Source organism: Mesoplodon mirus (assembly GCF_964341445.2).
Source record: "Mesoplodon mirus genome assembly, chromosome: 18".
In the NCBI taxonomy this organism is placed as follows: Eukaryota; Metazoa; Chordata; class Mammalia; order Artiodactyla; family Ziphiidae; genus Mesoplodon; species Mesoplodon mirus.
Genome location: NC_138994.1, coordinates 46676135 through 46691525, shown reverse-complemented (window position 1 = coordinate 46691525; position 15391 = coordinate 46676135). Strand labels below are relative to the sequence as shown.

General features: G+C 46.0%; 1 protein-coding gene across 1 annotated transcript in view; it reads left to right on the top strand.

The window, feature by feature from the left end:
• Window positions 1-3678: 3678 nt before the first annotated feature.
• Window positions 3679-15391, top strand: part of DNAH2 (dynein axonemal heavy chain 2) — an 87953-nt gene continuing 76240 nt past the window's right edge. The window contains exons 1-3 of the mRNA XM_082605294.1: window positions 3679-3929; window positions 8382-8443; window positions 10736-10906. Coding sequence (XP_082461420.1) covers window positions 3773-3929; window positions 8382-8443; window positions 10736-10906 — 390 coding nt within the window. The 5' untranslated portion in view covers window positions 3679-3772. The remainder of the gene's footprint in view (window positions 3930-8381; window positions 8444-10735; window positions 10907-15391) is intronic.

The following is a 15391-nucleotide window of genomic DNA, read 5'->3' as shown; positions in this document are numbered from 1 at the left end:
AGCTAGTTCAGAGAAGGTTGGGGGCACAAAGAGACTGGGGTGGGCAAAAAAGGGCCAAGGTAGGGGGGAAGCAAGGGAAGAGCTCCCTCTCTCCGTGGAGATGGCTCTGAGAAATCAAATATTGACAGTGAGAGAACAGAACTTATTAAAGCTGGGACAGGGGTGTGTGGGGGGAGCTGTGGGAATGGCCGGATGCCTGGGTTCTGAGAGTAATGAAGGTTCTGGGGGGAGGGAGTGCCTGAGGCTGGGAGGATGCAGTGAGATGAAGGGTTCTGTCGCACAACCCTTCTGCCCATTTCCTTTGCGAGGTACTGAGTCTTGCTACCCCGGCTGTTTCTCAGCTGTCCCCTAGAGCCCCTGGGGACAAGACCCCCGTCACAGCTGTGGTTGCCCCCCCTTTCATCCCTTCTCCCTACCTCCACCTCTGTTGATGAGCTTCAGTGGCGTTTAATCGGATTGAGCAGTAATTAGCAAAGCGAGATGTTTGATTACCTATTTAGCATAATGTAGGGGGCTGGGATCCCTAGGCACAGCCAAGGCCGGTGGGGGTGGGGGGTGGTTCAGAAAAGAAATGGGGTCTACACAACATTCCTTTCCCTGAGGGAGCCATGAGCCCCGCCTAGAAGTCTCCCCATCCTATGCCTCCCCTCAAATCTTCACTCCTCTGGGACTTTCTCCCTGGGGGATCTGACCAATCATGTCACCTCTCTGCCACCCACTGCCTAACTGGTTAGAGGATCACCCACTTAGCCCTGCTTGCTGTGCAGCTGATTTTGGGGTGTGGCAGGACCCCTCTCTCCTTCAATCCTTGCCCTCAGCAACAGGAACGTGGGCTGGGCAGGAGCCCAGAAACCACCTTTAAGGATAATGGGGGGGTGCCAAGGGCAGGGGTTGTCAATTCTTGAAATTAAAATGGGTTAGGTAGGATGGTGAGGTCAGAGCTGGGCTCAGGTGTGGATTAATCCACAGGCCCTTCAGGAGTACCAGGGACTGCCAGTCCTTGCCCTGCCAGACTGGCATAATGAGACCCGTCAGGTGTGAACATCAACCAGGAAAAGGGGGAACTGAGGTGCCAGCTTCTCTCCTCCAGCAAAGAAAATGTCATCAATTTAGCTCCTCATGGAAATGTAATCAGTGGGCTCGCTGCGGGCTTTGTCTTAATTAGGCACTATTGATGGAAGCAGGGAGGGTGCCTTCCCATCCCCCTGACTCGCTTCCTCCCTGCATCTCCCAGGCCTCCCTAAATCTTCCACCAGCCCCAGGTACGGCTCAGTCTTCCAGGCGCCTCTTCTGCACCCCGGCCCGCAGCGCCCCCTAGCACCGGCTGCGGTCTGCCCTTCCTCTCACACCCCTCTCCTGTCGCTTCCCCACGACTCTGTCTTTGTTCTTATGGAGAGCCTAGCCCCTCCCCGGCCCGGTCACCTTCCCCAGAGAGTCCCCGCCTCCTGTCCCCCCCAAAACGAGCGACGCTTTCCAAAGCCAATCCTCAGATTCCAAAAATTCCAGTTCCGTTCTTCCCTCCTTCCCCCACCCCGCGCTGCCCGGCGATCCTAGACCCCAGTCCGAATTAAGAAGGGGGAACGAGCGGGAGGGCAGGGGTGCTCCAGCCCCGGTTTTTTCCCCGGACTCAGCTGCAGCCACGGCTGTCTCGAAATCCTGGAGCGCCTTCTAGAGCGCGCGTGAGTCTCGCAGACGGGACCTCGGGCGCCATCTGCTGGACTCGCTCGGAATGGAGCTCACAGACCCGCGCGCGGGGTCGGGCGCTTGGGTTCCCCCAGCCTTTTCAGTGTCCTGCGGGAGGCCACTCATTGTTTCTAGCCCCAGTCCTTACCGCCCGTCCTCAGACCAGGCCTTCCGTCCCCCTCCAGCCCCCCTCCAGCCCGGCAGGTTTAGCGGCTTCCCCTTGCCCCCCAGCCCTCTTGCCCCGGCTCCCCGCCGGGGTGACGCGAGCGCAGCCAAGCCGGGAGCGGCTGATCAGGGCGTCTCTGCGTCTGCGCCGAGGAGGCTGGCTCGGCGCACTCGGGCCCCCGCCCCCCCCACGCCGCTTCCTGGGGTTGCCAAGGCGACGCGTGCAGCCGCCGGCCCGAGAGGGCCACGCGGGGCAACTTCTCAGCTGGAGTGCCCGGTCGGTCGGCGTAGGGAGGAGAGGGTCGGCGTCGTGAGGTGTGTGTTGGCGGGGGAGGGCACCAGGGAGGAGGGGAGGAATGCCGGGGAGAGTGGGAAGCTACGGGGAGAAGGGGCAGTGGTGAGGGGTACGAGGGAGAGTTGCGGGGGCGAGGGAAAAAGGGGCCGTTGCGGGGGAGGGCAGAGGAAGGGGCAGCTGAGAGGAAGGAGCGGCGACGGTTGTGACAGTTGTGTGAGGAAGCTCCTGTGAGGGGAAATTTGCCCACTGGTAGCCACTGGTGGTTGGAGGAGAGGACCGGCCCCCTACGGTATTTCCTGAGAAATAGAATGAGTCCCAGGCTAGTAGAAGGCTCCTCCTGGGGCCTCGGTGTGGGACCATGGGGCGAACCCCATTGGGAGGTGGCTCCCAGCCTTGCCACCGGAATGTTCCTGAGGCTCCAGCCGGAGGCAGGGAAGCACAACCTGACGCTTCTCTGGAGACCGATGGGAGAAGCCGCGCTGTGGTACCTGACTTTATTGATGTGTTGGCCTAATAGAACGGTGTTCCTCGGAGCAAAGTACAAATCCTTCGAGTGTGAAACTCATAGCGCATGATCAATGCCTGTGGCAGCCTGTGGGGATGAGGAAGAAAAGCCACAGGTGGTTGTCAGGCTAGAGCTGAGTGAAGAGGGACTGCCCAGCGAATCAGACATTGCCTTGGGCGCCCACCAGAGATGCCCCGCTTCCCGCCCTCCTGCTTTTCTGAGAGAGACACTACTGGGCCTTCCTCATCGCCCCATTTCTCCCTCCCCCAGACACAATTCCAAGTTCACTGTTGGATGACTTTTGTCCTTCCTCTTCCAGTCTGTTCTCAGGACATCTGGAATCGAATGTTCTTGGTCTTCATTAATCGGTTAGCACAGACTCACTCAGCCAACTGTGCGAAGACACCTTTTCAGTACACACACAACAGGGTTTCTGCCCCTCAGGATTGAAAAGCTGAAGAGACAGGTTGCAAATACTGTTTCTTCCTTGTTTAAGGAGGTCACAGATTTTAGTGTGGGTAGGAGGGGCATTTTTCTTTCTCCCCCGCTTCCAGTGGGTAACTTGGGAGAAAAGGAGGTACATAGGAAGACCATCTTGGTTGCTCAGTGACTTGACACAGTGACAGAGAGTGTGGAACCTGGGGACAGTCTTCCCTTCCCTGGGCCCTCTCTCACTCACCCATGGCCCTGAGACCTAGAGTGCTTGAGAGTGTGTGCAACCACACCTCAGCGTGGTAGATCTTTTCCTGATTATCTTATTTTCTCATACCTCTGGGCAGAGATAGGGGTTCCTAAATCCTTATTAGTGGGTGTCTGCTGTGCCCTCATTTTCCCCCCCACCCTGGCCGTGCCTTGGGGCTTGTGGGATCTTAGTTCCCCGACCAGGAACGGAACTCATATGCCCCCTGCAGTGGAAGCGTGAGTCCTAACCACTGGGCTGCCACGGAATTCCCTGTGCCCTCATGTTTAGCTTCCATTTGTTCCTAATGCCTTGAGGGACTGATTTTGATTTTTAACCCAGTGCCCTGAAGAAAGTGGGATATTCCAGGGAAGAGACTGAGGTTTGGGGGTGGATCTGGTGGTGGTCCCCCAGCTTCCGTGTGTCTGCAGGTTTTGCCAACACAATGTCCAGCAAAGCTGACAAGAAGCAGAAAATGAGTAGCCGGGGAAGCACCCGCTGGCGAGTCGCTCAGTCTGCTCTGGCCGCACAGGCTGTGGAGACCACCCTGCCGGCCAGCAGTGAGTCCCAGGCAGAGCCCGAGTCTCTCAAGGAGGAGCCTGGTGGGTACCTGCTGGGGAGAGGCTTGGAGGCAGAGTGTGTGTATTGAAGGAGGGTCTTAGGGCCGGGGAGCAGGTTCTGTTGCTTCTGGGTAAGAAGCAAGGGGTTCAGCGGGATCTCAGGCCTGCTGCTAGGTCCCTTGTTTTGTGTTTTCTTCCTGGCCAGCCTTATACTTGTTCTTTCTGTCTTAAAATTTCCCCCCAGTGCACCAAGAGCTAACCAGCCAATCCTCTATCCTAGCCTCTTCTTCCTTATTTCACGTGTTCCTGGTTGCTCCTACCCCACTGAAGAGGGTTTGATCTCTTCCTTTTTCCCATTTTCACCCTGGGTGGCAAAACAAATAATGTTTTCCTCCCACTAAGCCCATCACCATGGAGACTCAGCCTGCTTTGCCATCCTTTGAATCCTAAGCCTGACTGAATCTTTCTCCCATCTGTTTAAGGCTCTTGTATCTCTGCCCTCATTTCGTCAGGGCCTTGGTAGACTAAGGAGGTTCAGGTTCAGGGCCACAGGAAAAGAAGCCTGATGTCTAGATTGAGGAAGAAAAGAGTTTAAAGAGGCTGCCTCTTGTGGCTTTGATCTGAGGGATTCCTTCCTGTTGGGTGAGCTGGAGCCAATAGGCTTGGAAGGTTTTTGGTAGCTGTTGCTGTCACTAGGCTGTCCCTTAGAGCACTGGCCAGTGTAGCTATGACTGTTAGCTAAGGACAGTCCTCCCCTTTTACCTGGGGCTTCTTTACAGTGCTAGCAGCCTGTCAAGATGGAGAGAAACAGAATCCCCTTTTAATATTAAAAGTTGAGAGATTAAGCGTGGGCATGGGAGAAAGGTCCAGGGTATACAGGGCCTTGCCCTGGGATCTAGACATTGGAACCATGCAAATTTTTTCTTCTGAGTTCTCTTAAGAGCAGTTTAAAGTGGGACTGGCTCCTAGAAGCTGGGTACCAGAAACAAGGGGAGGGAGGAGGGAAGGCAGTGAAGTTCAACTTGGAGACTCCTCTGGGGTGGGAAGGGAATGTCAGGGTGTCATGTGATGTTGCTTATATGTGGAATCTAAAAAAAGGGTACAGATGAACTCATCTGCAGAGCAGAAATAGAGTTACAGACGTAGAGGGCAGACTTGTGGTTGTCAGGGGGTAAGCGGGGGAGGAATTGGAAGTGGAATTGGAAGATTGTGACTGACATATGCACACTACTATATGTAAAGTGGATAAGTAATAAGGACCTATTGTACAGCACAGGGAACTCTACTCAATACTCTGTAGTGGCCTATATGGGAAAAGAATCCAGAAAAGAGTGGATGTGGATATATATATGGGTGATTCACTTTGCTCTGTACCTGAAGCTGACACAACATTGTGAATCAACTATACTCCAATAAAAATTATTTTTAAAAAAGGAACTTCTAAATGAGAGCATTGACCCCCAAACACCAAGGATCTCTGAGTCCTTTTAGCTCTAAGCCTTTTTTGTTTGTTTGTTTGTTTGTTTTGCTGTATGCGGGCCTCTCACTGCTGTGGCCTCTCCCGTCGCGGAGCACAGGCTCCGGACGCGCAGGCCCAGCGGCCACGGCTCACGGGCCCAGCCGCTCCGCGGCATATGGGATCCTCCCAGACCGGGGCACGAACCCGTATCCCCTGCATCGGCAGGCGGACTCTCAACCACTGCGCCACCAGGGAGGCCCAGCTCTAAGCCTTTTTATTGTTTGATGTGGAGCTTTCTAGCTGACCCTTGATAGAGGTTCAGAGAAGAATTGGGCCTCCAAGGCGGTCCTGAAATGAGCCTTAATCCCTGTACTCAGGACTTCCCTGGTGGTCCAGCGGCTAAGACTCCGTGCTCCTAATGCAGGGAGCCTGGGTTCCATCCCTGGTCAGGGAACTAGATCCCACATGCATGCCACAACTAAGAGTTTGCATGCCACAACTAAAGATCCCGTGTGCCACAACGAAAGATCCTGTGCAGCCAAATAAATAAGTAAATATTAAAAAAAAAATCCCTGTACTCTTTGGAGTTGGGGAGGGATTGAGGCCTGTCCCACAGGAGACAGAGGGGGCCTACTATGGTCTGAATGTTTGTGTCCCCCCCAAATTCATATGTTGAAATTCTCATGCCCAATATGATGGTGTTAGTAGGAGGGGCCTTTGGGAGGTTGCTTAAATCATGAGGGTGGAGCTGTCATGAGCGGGATTAGTGCCTTATAAGAAGCAACTCCAGAGAGATTCCTTGCCCCCTTCTGCTGGACACAAAGAGAGGTCTGCACCCCAGAAGAGGGCCCTCACCCAACCCTCCTGGCACCCTGATCTAGGACTTCCAGCCTCCAGAACTGTGAGGAATAAATGTCTGCTGTTTAGAAGCCACCCAGTCTATGGTGTTTTGTTATAGTAGTCCAAATGGGCTAAGACCAGGCCTAAAACACTTCTTGGTGAAGGATGTTGGGTTAAAGGGCAAACACCCTTTTGAGGTCTTTATTGATATCCTTTGCTTCCTTAAGTGCTCCTCCATTCCCACTAAGAAAAGAAGTACAGGTTCGCAATCCCATATCTGTAATTTTAAAAAGCCCTAAGAACTGAAAGGTTTTTTTCCCCAAAATTTGGCATCCAAACTTATTTGGTGGTGAGACATAACCTAAACTGACATGAAGGTATTTATAGTCTATTTAAACCACTTAGTATAAATTTTCATATGTTTTACTGCAGAAATACTGACATTAAAAGTTTGTGGAGTGCTGTTCTAGAGGCCCCAAGATGTGGTGGGGGTCTCATATACCATACGGTATTACAAGTTTACATTCTGAAATATACTTGATCCCAAGGGTTTTGGATAAGGGATTGTGACCTGTATTTCAGGCAAATCAGAAAAAATACAGAGAATGAGATAATGAACACCCATGTACCCGTCACCCAATGTGAGAATAAATCATGATGGCAACAAGTGAATCCCTTTGTCCCCCTGCTACTGCGCCCCGCCCCCCCAAGCCCTTCTCTCCTTCTCCAGAGGTCACCACTATCCTGAGTTGGAGTTTGTCATTCTCAAGCCTGTTTCTTAAATTTTTACTGCCTGTATCCATGACCATCACATACTAGTATCGTATTGCATGGTTTAGACTTTATATAAATTGCATTACAATAGAGGACAAAACCAGTTTACTCTTGAGATTGTCTCAGTCTCCCTCCCCCGCCTCGTTCCTGTCTGAAACCTTGGATGCCCTTGGCTTTCTCGAAGGGCGTTGGGTTTCTTGTTTACCCATCCCACTCACCACTGAGCTCCTAGAATCAGCTGTTCCATCTTTCTCATGATTTCCTTCCTCGGCGTGTATGCCTCACTCCCCTCTTAGGTTTTCTTTCTGGAAGTTGGAGTGTCCTGTTCCCAAGGACTTTTGGTTGCACCTCATTTGTTCCTTCCTCCTTTCAGCCCACAGGAGATGGGAGGCCCACCAGTTTCACCCCAATCTCCTGTTTGAGCAACAGATCAGGAAGGAGAGGGACACCCCCCTGGGTTTTATGGAGTCCAGAGTTGGGATGGTGGTTTGCTTGGAGAGGGGCTGATTTCTGTGGGCCCCAACCTCTCCATGTGGGAACAGGATGGGGGAAGAATGGCAGGCCAGAAGGTGAATGCCTAGAATGACCTTAATACTGACTGCCTTCATTCCCCTGCCTCCTTCTGTGCCAACTCCAGCCCCAGTAAGCTTTTTAAAAGAACATTTTTTAAAATATATATTTATTTATTTATATTTGGCTGCACTGGGTCTTAGTTGTGGCACGTGGGATCTTCGCTGTGGCATGTTTAGTTGCAGAGAACTGGAAGCAGGGACTCGAACAGACAGTTGTATGCCTGTGTTCACAGCAGTGCTATTCACAACAGCCAAAAGGCAGAAACAACCAAGCGTCCATCAACGATGAATGGATAAACAAATTGCAGTGGAATATTATGCAGCCATAAAAAAGAATGAAGGTCTGCTACGATACAACAACGTGGATGAACCTTGAAAATATGCCAAGTGAAAGAAGCCAGTCACAAAAGACCGCATATTGTATGATTCCACTAATATAAAATGTCCAGAATAGGCAAATTCATAGACTCAGAAAGTAGATTCATAGACTCAGAAAGGTTACCAGGACCTGGGAGGAAAGGGGAATAGGGAGTGCCTGCTAATAGGCTAGGCTCTGGTGCAACTTAAAAGTAAAGATATAGGGGCCATGGGGTGCCAGTTTCTCAAGGTACTTCAAGTACCTTGAAGTGGAATTGCTCGATCATATGGTGACTCTGTGTTTAACTTCTTTTATTTGTTGTTGTTTTTTGGCTGTGCTGTTGGCATGTGGGATCTTAGTTCCCCATCCAGGGATCGAACCCGTGCACCCTGCAGTGGAAGCTCAGAGACTTAACCACTGGACCGCCAGGGAAGTCTCTGTGTTGAACTTTTAATGGAATGCCTTCATTTTTGAATTTTCATTCTTCCCAGAGCCAATATTGGAGGAACCTGAAATACAGAAAGAAGAATTACAGGAGTGTGAGGTAGACGTGGTAAGTTTGGCTTTTCTCTGATTCAAATGTTCCTCTCCAACAACTGGTGAATCAAAGGATCAGTTGCAGAATGGTGTACGACGAATTCTCTTCAATGTCTCACTACCTTCTCCTTACTTTCTACTGGTAGCCTGCTCACTGCAAATCCAGTACACCGAGTAAAGGACAGAGTTATCCGTGTCCCCTACCCCTCCCAAAGAAGAGGGCTTTCAGTGAGGAACAGGGCTCTTAGAAGGCCCTTCCTCATCTCTCCACCTTGGGTCAGATTGCAACAAGCTATATCTGTTGAATGCGTGAACATCTGAACAAGTTGAACAAGCTGGGCGGACACTGTCCTAATTGGATACTAATTTCTAAGACATCCTCTTTCTTCCTGTCCTTCAGTTCCCTCCTTTGGCTGAAGAGTTTACAGAAGCCACTTGAAATACTTTCAGAATTTGACACTCAGTAACCTCTACACCTTTATTTCCAAGCTGCATCAGAGCCTAGGCACACCCTCAGTTACCTGGGTTAGAAGAATAGAATGGTGACCTTGAACTTTTTTAAAAAGGGAGAGAAAAGTGACAACTACTCATTAAAGAAAAAAATTGGAAGGGACAGAAAAGTAAAACAAAGAAAGGGAAAATAAAAGTCATAGTATTACTGCCTGAGCGCATCCAACGTTACTAATTTGGTATATGTCCTTTCTTTCTGTGTAGATTTGCAAGTTTTTTAACAATCCTAACTGTACCACACATTATAATTTTTTATTAGGCTTTCTCACAAAACATTTTTTTATTCTTCATGTTATTATATACTTAAAAAATACATCAGGCTGCCTTTATTTTTTTAATCACAAATATGTAAATCACAAGATACCTCTTTTTTTTGATACGTAGTATTTTCATTACTGTTACATACTTTTTGTAAGCATCATTTTTTTTTTTTTTTTTGGCTGCGCAGCTTATGGGATCTTAGTTCCTGACCAGGGATTGAATCCGTGCCCCCCGCAATGGAAGCGTGGAGTGTTAACCACTGGACCACCAGGGTGCCTGTAAGCACCATTTTTAATGTTCATATGGTGCTCCGTAAGATATATGTATTACAGTTAAATCCTTACTCTTGGACATTTGCCATTTATGATTTTTTTGCTCTCATAATAATACAGTGATGAATATTATAAATAAAACTAACACATTTTGAAATACTTAATATTTCCTTAAGTTAGATTCCTGTATATGGAGTTCCTGAATCAAAGAGTAAAGAACATTTCTAACACCTTTAATATATAATGCCAAATTGTTTTTCAAACAAATTGCATTTTTTTGCCCTCACACCAGCAACAAACCCTTTCCAGGCCTGGGTGTTAGCAGTTTAGCAAAGTTTTTTTTTTTTTTTTTTTCTGGCTCCACTCTGCAGCTTGTGGGATCTTAATTCCCTGAGCAGGGATTGAACCTGCGCCCTCGGCAGTGAAAACGTGGAGTCCTAACCACTGGACCACCAGGGAATTCCCTAGCAAGGATTTTTTTTTTTTTTTAACATCTTTATTGGAGTATAATTGCTTTACAATTGTGTGTTAGTTTCTGCTTTATAACAAAGTGAATCAGCTATACATATACGTATATCCCCATATCTCTTCCCTCTTGCGTCTCCCTCCCTCCCACCCTCCCTATCCCACCCCTCTAGGTGGTCACAAAGCACTGAGCTGATCTCACTGTGCTATGCCGCTGCTTCCCACTAGCTATAGGTTTTACATTTGGTAGTGTATATGTGTCCATGCCACTCTCTCACTTTGTCCCAGCTTTAATGGAATATTACTCAACCATAAAAAGAAATGAAATTGAGTTATTTGTAGTGAGGTGGATGGACCTAGAGTCTGTCATTACAGAGTGAAGTAAGTCAGAAAGAGAAAAACAAATACCGTATGCTAACACATACATATGGAATCCTAATTGTTTGACTTAGGCTAATATCCTACATGTTCCCTTGATTTAGTTTTACTGTGAGGTTGAGGGTTGCTTGATAAGACATTTTTCCAAACACAGGCATAAATGAAATATCTTGGGAAGATAATATCCCTCAGTCTTCCTTCATGATCCATTCTATTTTTACTGGTAGAGGGAAGAGAATTTTATTGTCTTGTTTCTTCGAAAGCTTGAAACCTGTCTTTCAGTCCGTTCTCAGCTTTCCCTTCCCCGTTCTGAGACTGTCTGACTTCTCTCATCCCCCACGTCCTCATACGTGACAGTGGATGGGAGAAGTGACCCATCCTAACAGCTGTCTCTGCTCTGGCCCTCTGCTCTCCTTCTGCAGAAGCCCCTTTTCCTGTCCCGAGCTGTGCTGACAGGACTGGCAGCTGCCACTTGGACAGAGGAGCACGATACCATTCTGGAACACTTTGTCCAGGACCCTTCGGAGCCCATCCTCACCATCTTCATCGACCCCTGTTTGGGGCTGAAGCTAGGTCTGGGGATGCCTGTGCAGGTGCGTACTCCGCGGTCCAGACCTCAGAGTGTTCTCCCAGGGAGCTGAGAGTTCTGAGGATCTCTGTCGTCTGTGAGTCTTATCTCCTGTGTACAAGGTCTGTTGAGCCTCACAGTGTGTCAGACACCCTGCTTGGCAGCAGGATACAGAGAGGAATGTGGCAAGGTTTTGCTTTTTTTTTTTTTGCAGTACGTAGGCCTCTCACTGCTGTGGCCTCTCCCATTGTGGAGCACAGGCTCCGGACGCGCAGGCTCATCAGCCATGGCTCACGGGCCCAGCCGCTCCGCGGCACGTGGGATCCTCCCGGACCAGGGCACGAACCCGTGTCCCCTGCATCGGCAGGCGGACTGTCAACCACTGCGCCACCAGGGAAGCCCCAAGGTTTTGCTTTTGATGATCTCATGGTCTAGTGGGGAAGACAGACATATAAAAAATATTTACAGTATATTATGATGCCTGGGCAAAGCTTTATAAGAGCTTTTTTGGAAGCAGCTAATGTAGCCAGTGGAATGCTGGCAAGGCTTGGTGATGGAGGTGATATTTGAGTTGAGGATGAAGGGTAAGTAGGTTTTCATCGAGGCTGAGTAAGAGCATCCAGGTAAAGAACACTTTATGTGCAAAGAAAGAGGAGTTGTGGGAAATGATACTGGAAAGATGGGTTGGGGTCAGCTTGTGACGGGCCTTGTATGTTATGCTAAAGAATTTGGCTTTATCCCAGAGGGAACTATTGAAGGCTTTCATGGGTTAGATAGATAACTATTCCGACAGTGGGGAGGATACATTAGTGAAAGGTAAACCATGAGTAGGGAAACAGTTAAAAGACAGAAGTATAGTAAAATGCTGGTGGTAGAATATGGGTGGTGGGTGTACAGGTCATTATTGTAAAATTCTTATAGTGCTTCTGTATGTTGGAAATTTTTAGAAATAAAATTTTGGAAAAGAAAAAGGGCTATTGCTTTGCTTTTATTGGCAGCACATATACAAAAATTGAAATGATAATGAAGATTAGCATGGCCCTGCTCAGCAGCACAATTTGTGAAGCTTCCACATTAAACAAAACCCAAAACAGGCCATGGCTTTTTCCTGTGTATTGGCAATAATCGGCTATAAAGCATCATGAAAAAAAAATTTCATTCACAAAAGGAACAAAAATTTTCAAAAAATAATTTAGGATTTATAAGAAAGAAAACAACTTTGTTGCAGGCCAAGAAAGAAGATTTAAATAAATGATGAGCCCTACTTTGTTATAAAGCAGAAACTAATACACCATTGTAAAGCAATTATACTTCAATAAAGATGTTAAAAAAAATGATGAGCCCTATCCTGTTTCTGAGTGGGAATCTTAATATTATAAAGATCATTCCATCCAAAAAAATGTACTGTTTTAATGCAGCTCTAATCAAAGTGCCACAGACCCTAGATCCCTAGTATAAAGAATTTTTTTAAGTATATCTAGGAAAATGAAATGAAAATAGCAAAAAAGAAAAAAAGATGAAGAAGAAAAGTAATGTAGGAGATCTGTGAATATGAAAACCTTTTATTAAATTACAGTAATTAAAATAGATTGGGGCACGAATATGTATTATATAAGCAACAGTAAAGAAACAGAGAGTGTCCAGAAACATATATGTAAGCATTTTCTACAAAAATTGCATTTAAAATCTGTGGGGAAAGATGGATTATTCGATGAATAGAATTGGGAAACATGGAAAACAAAGGTTTTCTATTAAAAAAATCTAGTGGGGCAAGGGGGAAATAGGGAAATGTTGGTCAAAGGGTACAAATTTTTTGTCACTACAACAAAGGCAATAAAAGCAAAAATAAACAAGTGGGACTACATCTAACTAAAAAGCTGCTGCACAACAAAGGAAATCATCGACAGAATGAAAAGTCAGCCTATGATTGGGAGGAAATATTTGCAAATCATATATCTGATAAGAGATGAATACATATCTAAAATAAATATATGGGGCTTCCCTGGTGGCGCAGTGGTTGAGAGTCTGCCTGCCAATGCGGGGGACACGGGTTCGTGCCCCGGTCCGGGAGGATCCCACATGCCGCGGAGTGGCTGGGCCTGTGAACCATGACCGCTGAGCCTGCGCGTCCGGAGCCTGTGCTCCTCAACAGGAGAGGCCACAACAGTGAGAGGCCCGCATACTGCAAAAAAAAATTAAACAAACAAACAAACAAACAAATAAAATATATATAAAGAACCGATACAATTTAATAGCAAGAAAACAAAACAATGTGATTAAAAACTGTGCAGAATTGAAAAGACATTTTTCCAGCGAAGACATACAAATGGCCAACAGGTACGTGAAAAGGTGCTCAATATCACTAATCAGAGAAATGCACATCAAAACCACAGTGAGGTATCACCTCATACCTGTTAGAATGGCCATCATGAGAAAGACAAGAGATGACAAATATTGATGAGGATGTGGAGAAAAGGGAACCCTTGTGTACTGGGAATGTAAATTGGTGTAGTCACTATGGAAAACAGTATGGAGGTTCCTCAAAAAAATAAAAATAGAGCTACCATGTGATCTAGCAATTCCACTTCTGGGTGTATATTCAAAGGAAATGAAATCACGATCTCAAAGAAATATCCACACCCCACATTCATTATAGTTTATTTATAATAGCCAAGGTATGGAAACAGCCTAAGTGTCCATCATTGGATGAGTGGATAAAGAAAATGTGGAATACACACACACACACAGAGGAATATTATTCAGCAATGAGAGAGAAAAAAAACTTACCATTTGCAAAAACATGGGTGGCCTTGGAGGGTATTATGCTAAGTGAAATAAGTCAGATGGAGAAAGACAATTACTGTATGGTCTCACTTATATGTGGAATCGAGAAAAAAAGAAAAAAAACTAACTCATAGAAACAGAGAACAGGACAGATTGAGAAACAGAGATTCAGATGGAGGGAAACAGAGGACAGATTGGCGGCTGCCAGAGTTGGGGATGGGGGAGTAGGGAAAATGGATGAAGTTGGTCAAAAGGTACAAACTTCCAATTATGAGATAAATAAGTTCTGGGGATTAATGTACATACAGCATGGTGACTCTAGTTAACAAAACTGTATTGTATATTTGCAAGTTGCTAAGGGAACAGATCTTAAAAGTTCTGACAAGAAAAAAAAATTATAATTATGTAAGGTGATAGGTGTTAACTTATTGTAATCATTTTGCAATACATATACATATCAAATCATTACACTGTATACCTTAAACCAATACAATGTTATAGGTCAATTATATCTCAATAAAACTGGGGGAAAATTGTACAAAGTTTCAGTTATGCAAGATTAATGAGTTCTGGAGATTTAATATACAGCATGGTAACTATGGTTAATAATACTATAATGTATAATTTGCTAAAGGGTAGTTCTTAAGTGTTCTCACTACAAAAAGAAAAAAGAAAAAGAAAATGGTAGCCATATGGGATAATGGATATGTTAATTAGCTTGATTTCAGTGATCATTTCACAGTGTATATGTATGTCAAAACAGCAAGGTGTACACCTTAAATATATACAATGTTTATTTGTCAATTATGCCTCGACAAAGCTGAAAAAAATCTATTTAGCATGGCAAAAAATATTCTAAATAGATCATGGATTTAATTGTATTCTCCTGGTGCAAGATTGAAATTGAAAAACTTCCTTAAGAAATTATTACTCTTGAATACTTGATAAAATAGTAAAAAGTAAAACGAGAAAACAACAAACACCCAAGAGTAAACAAACAAGGAAAGAAGCAAAATCTAATCTAATAAACTTTAAAAGTGGGGACCAATGAAAGGTCTATGAACTAACTTATAGAAACCGTCCTCCCTGTGGGAATGGTGGACGCCCCCCAGTGAGATGGAGCGAACCTTGGTTTTTTACAAAATCTGAAAAGAAAGAGCCCATGTATTTTAACAAAGATTTTACACTGTTTTAAATTAGCCGTAACCATCTGCCCATCCCCTCATGCAGTTATCTTAGGCTAGGTAAAAGTGAATGAAGCATAAAATACCCAACCCTTTCACTTTAACTTCGAGGGGGAAATGAAACTGGGCTCTCACAGTGGGACATCAGGAAATCACCCACAGTACTTTAAAACAAAAAGAAGGAATTCAGAGAGCTGCGCAAGCATGAGGCAAGTGAAATTGCATGGCAACTGCAAGCATACTACATCAAGGGAGAAAAAGAACAGAACAAAACATGCAAAAGAGGAAAACATAACTGAACAGAAGGCAATTCCTCACAACAGCATCATGTTACAGTACGACTTAATAAGAACACGAATTTAATTTTTTAATAAGCTGAGATGAAATGATGAAACGTGAGAATGAAATAAAAGGGAGACTGCAGATTTTTGAAATAAAGAAAGCAGCATGTTTACATGTTAAAATTAGTAGGTTAGAAACAGCAAGGAACTGAATAGCTACCACTGAAAATCTGAACGGATGTAGAAGAGAGGCTTGAGATA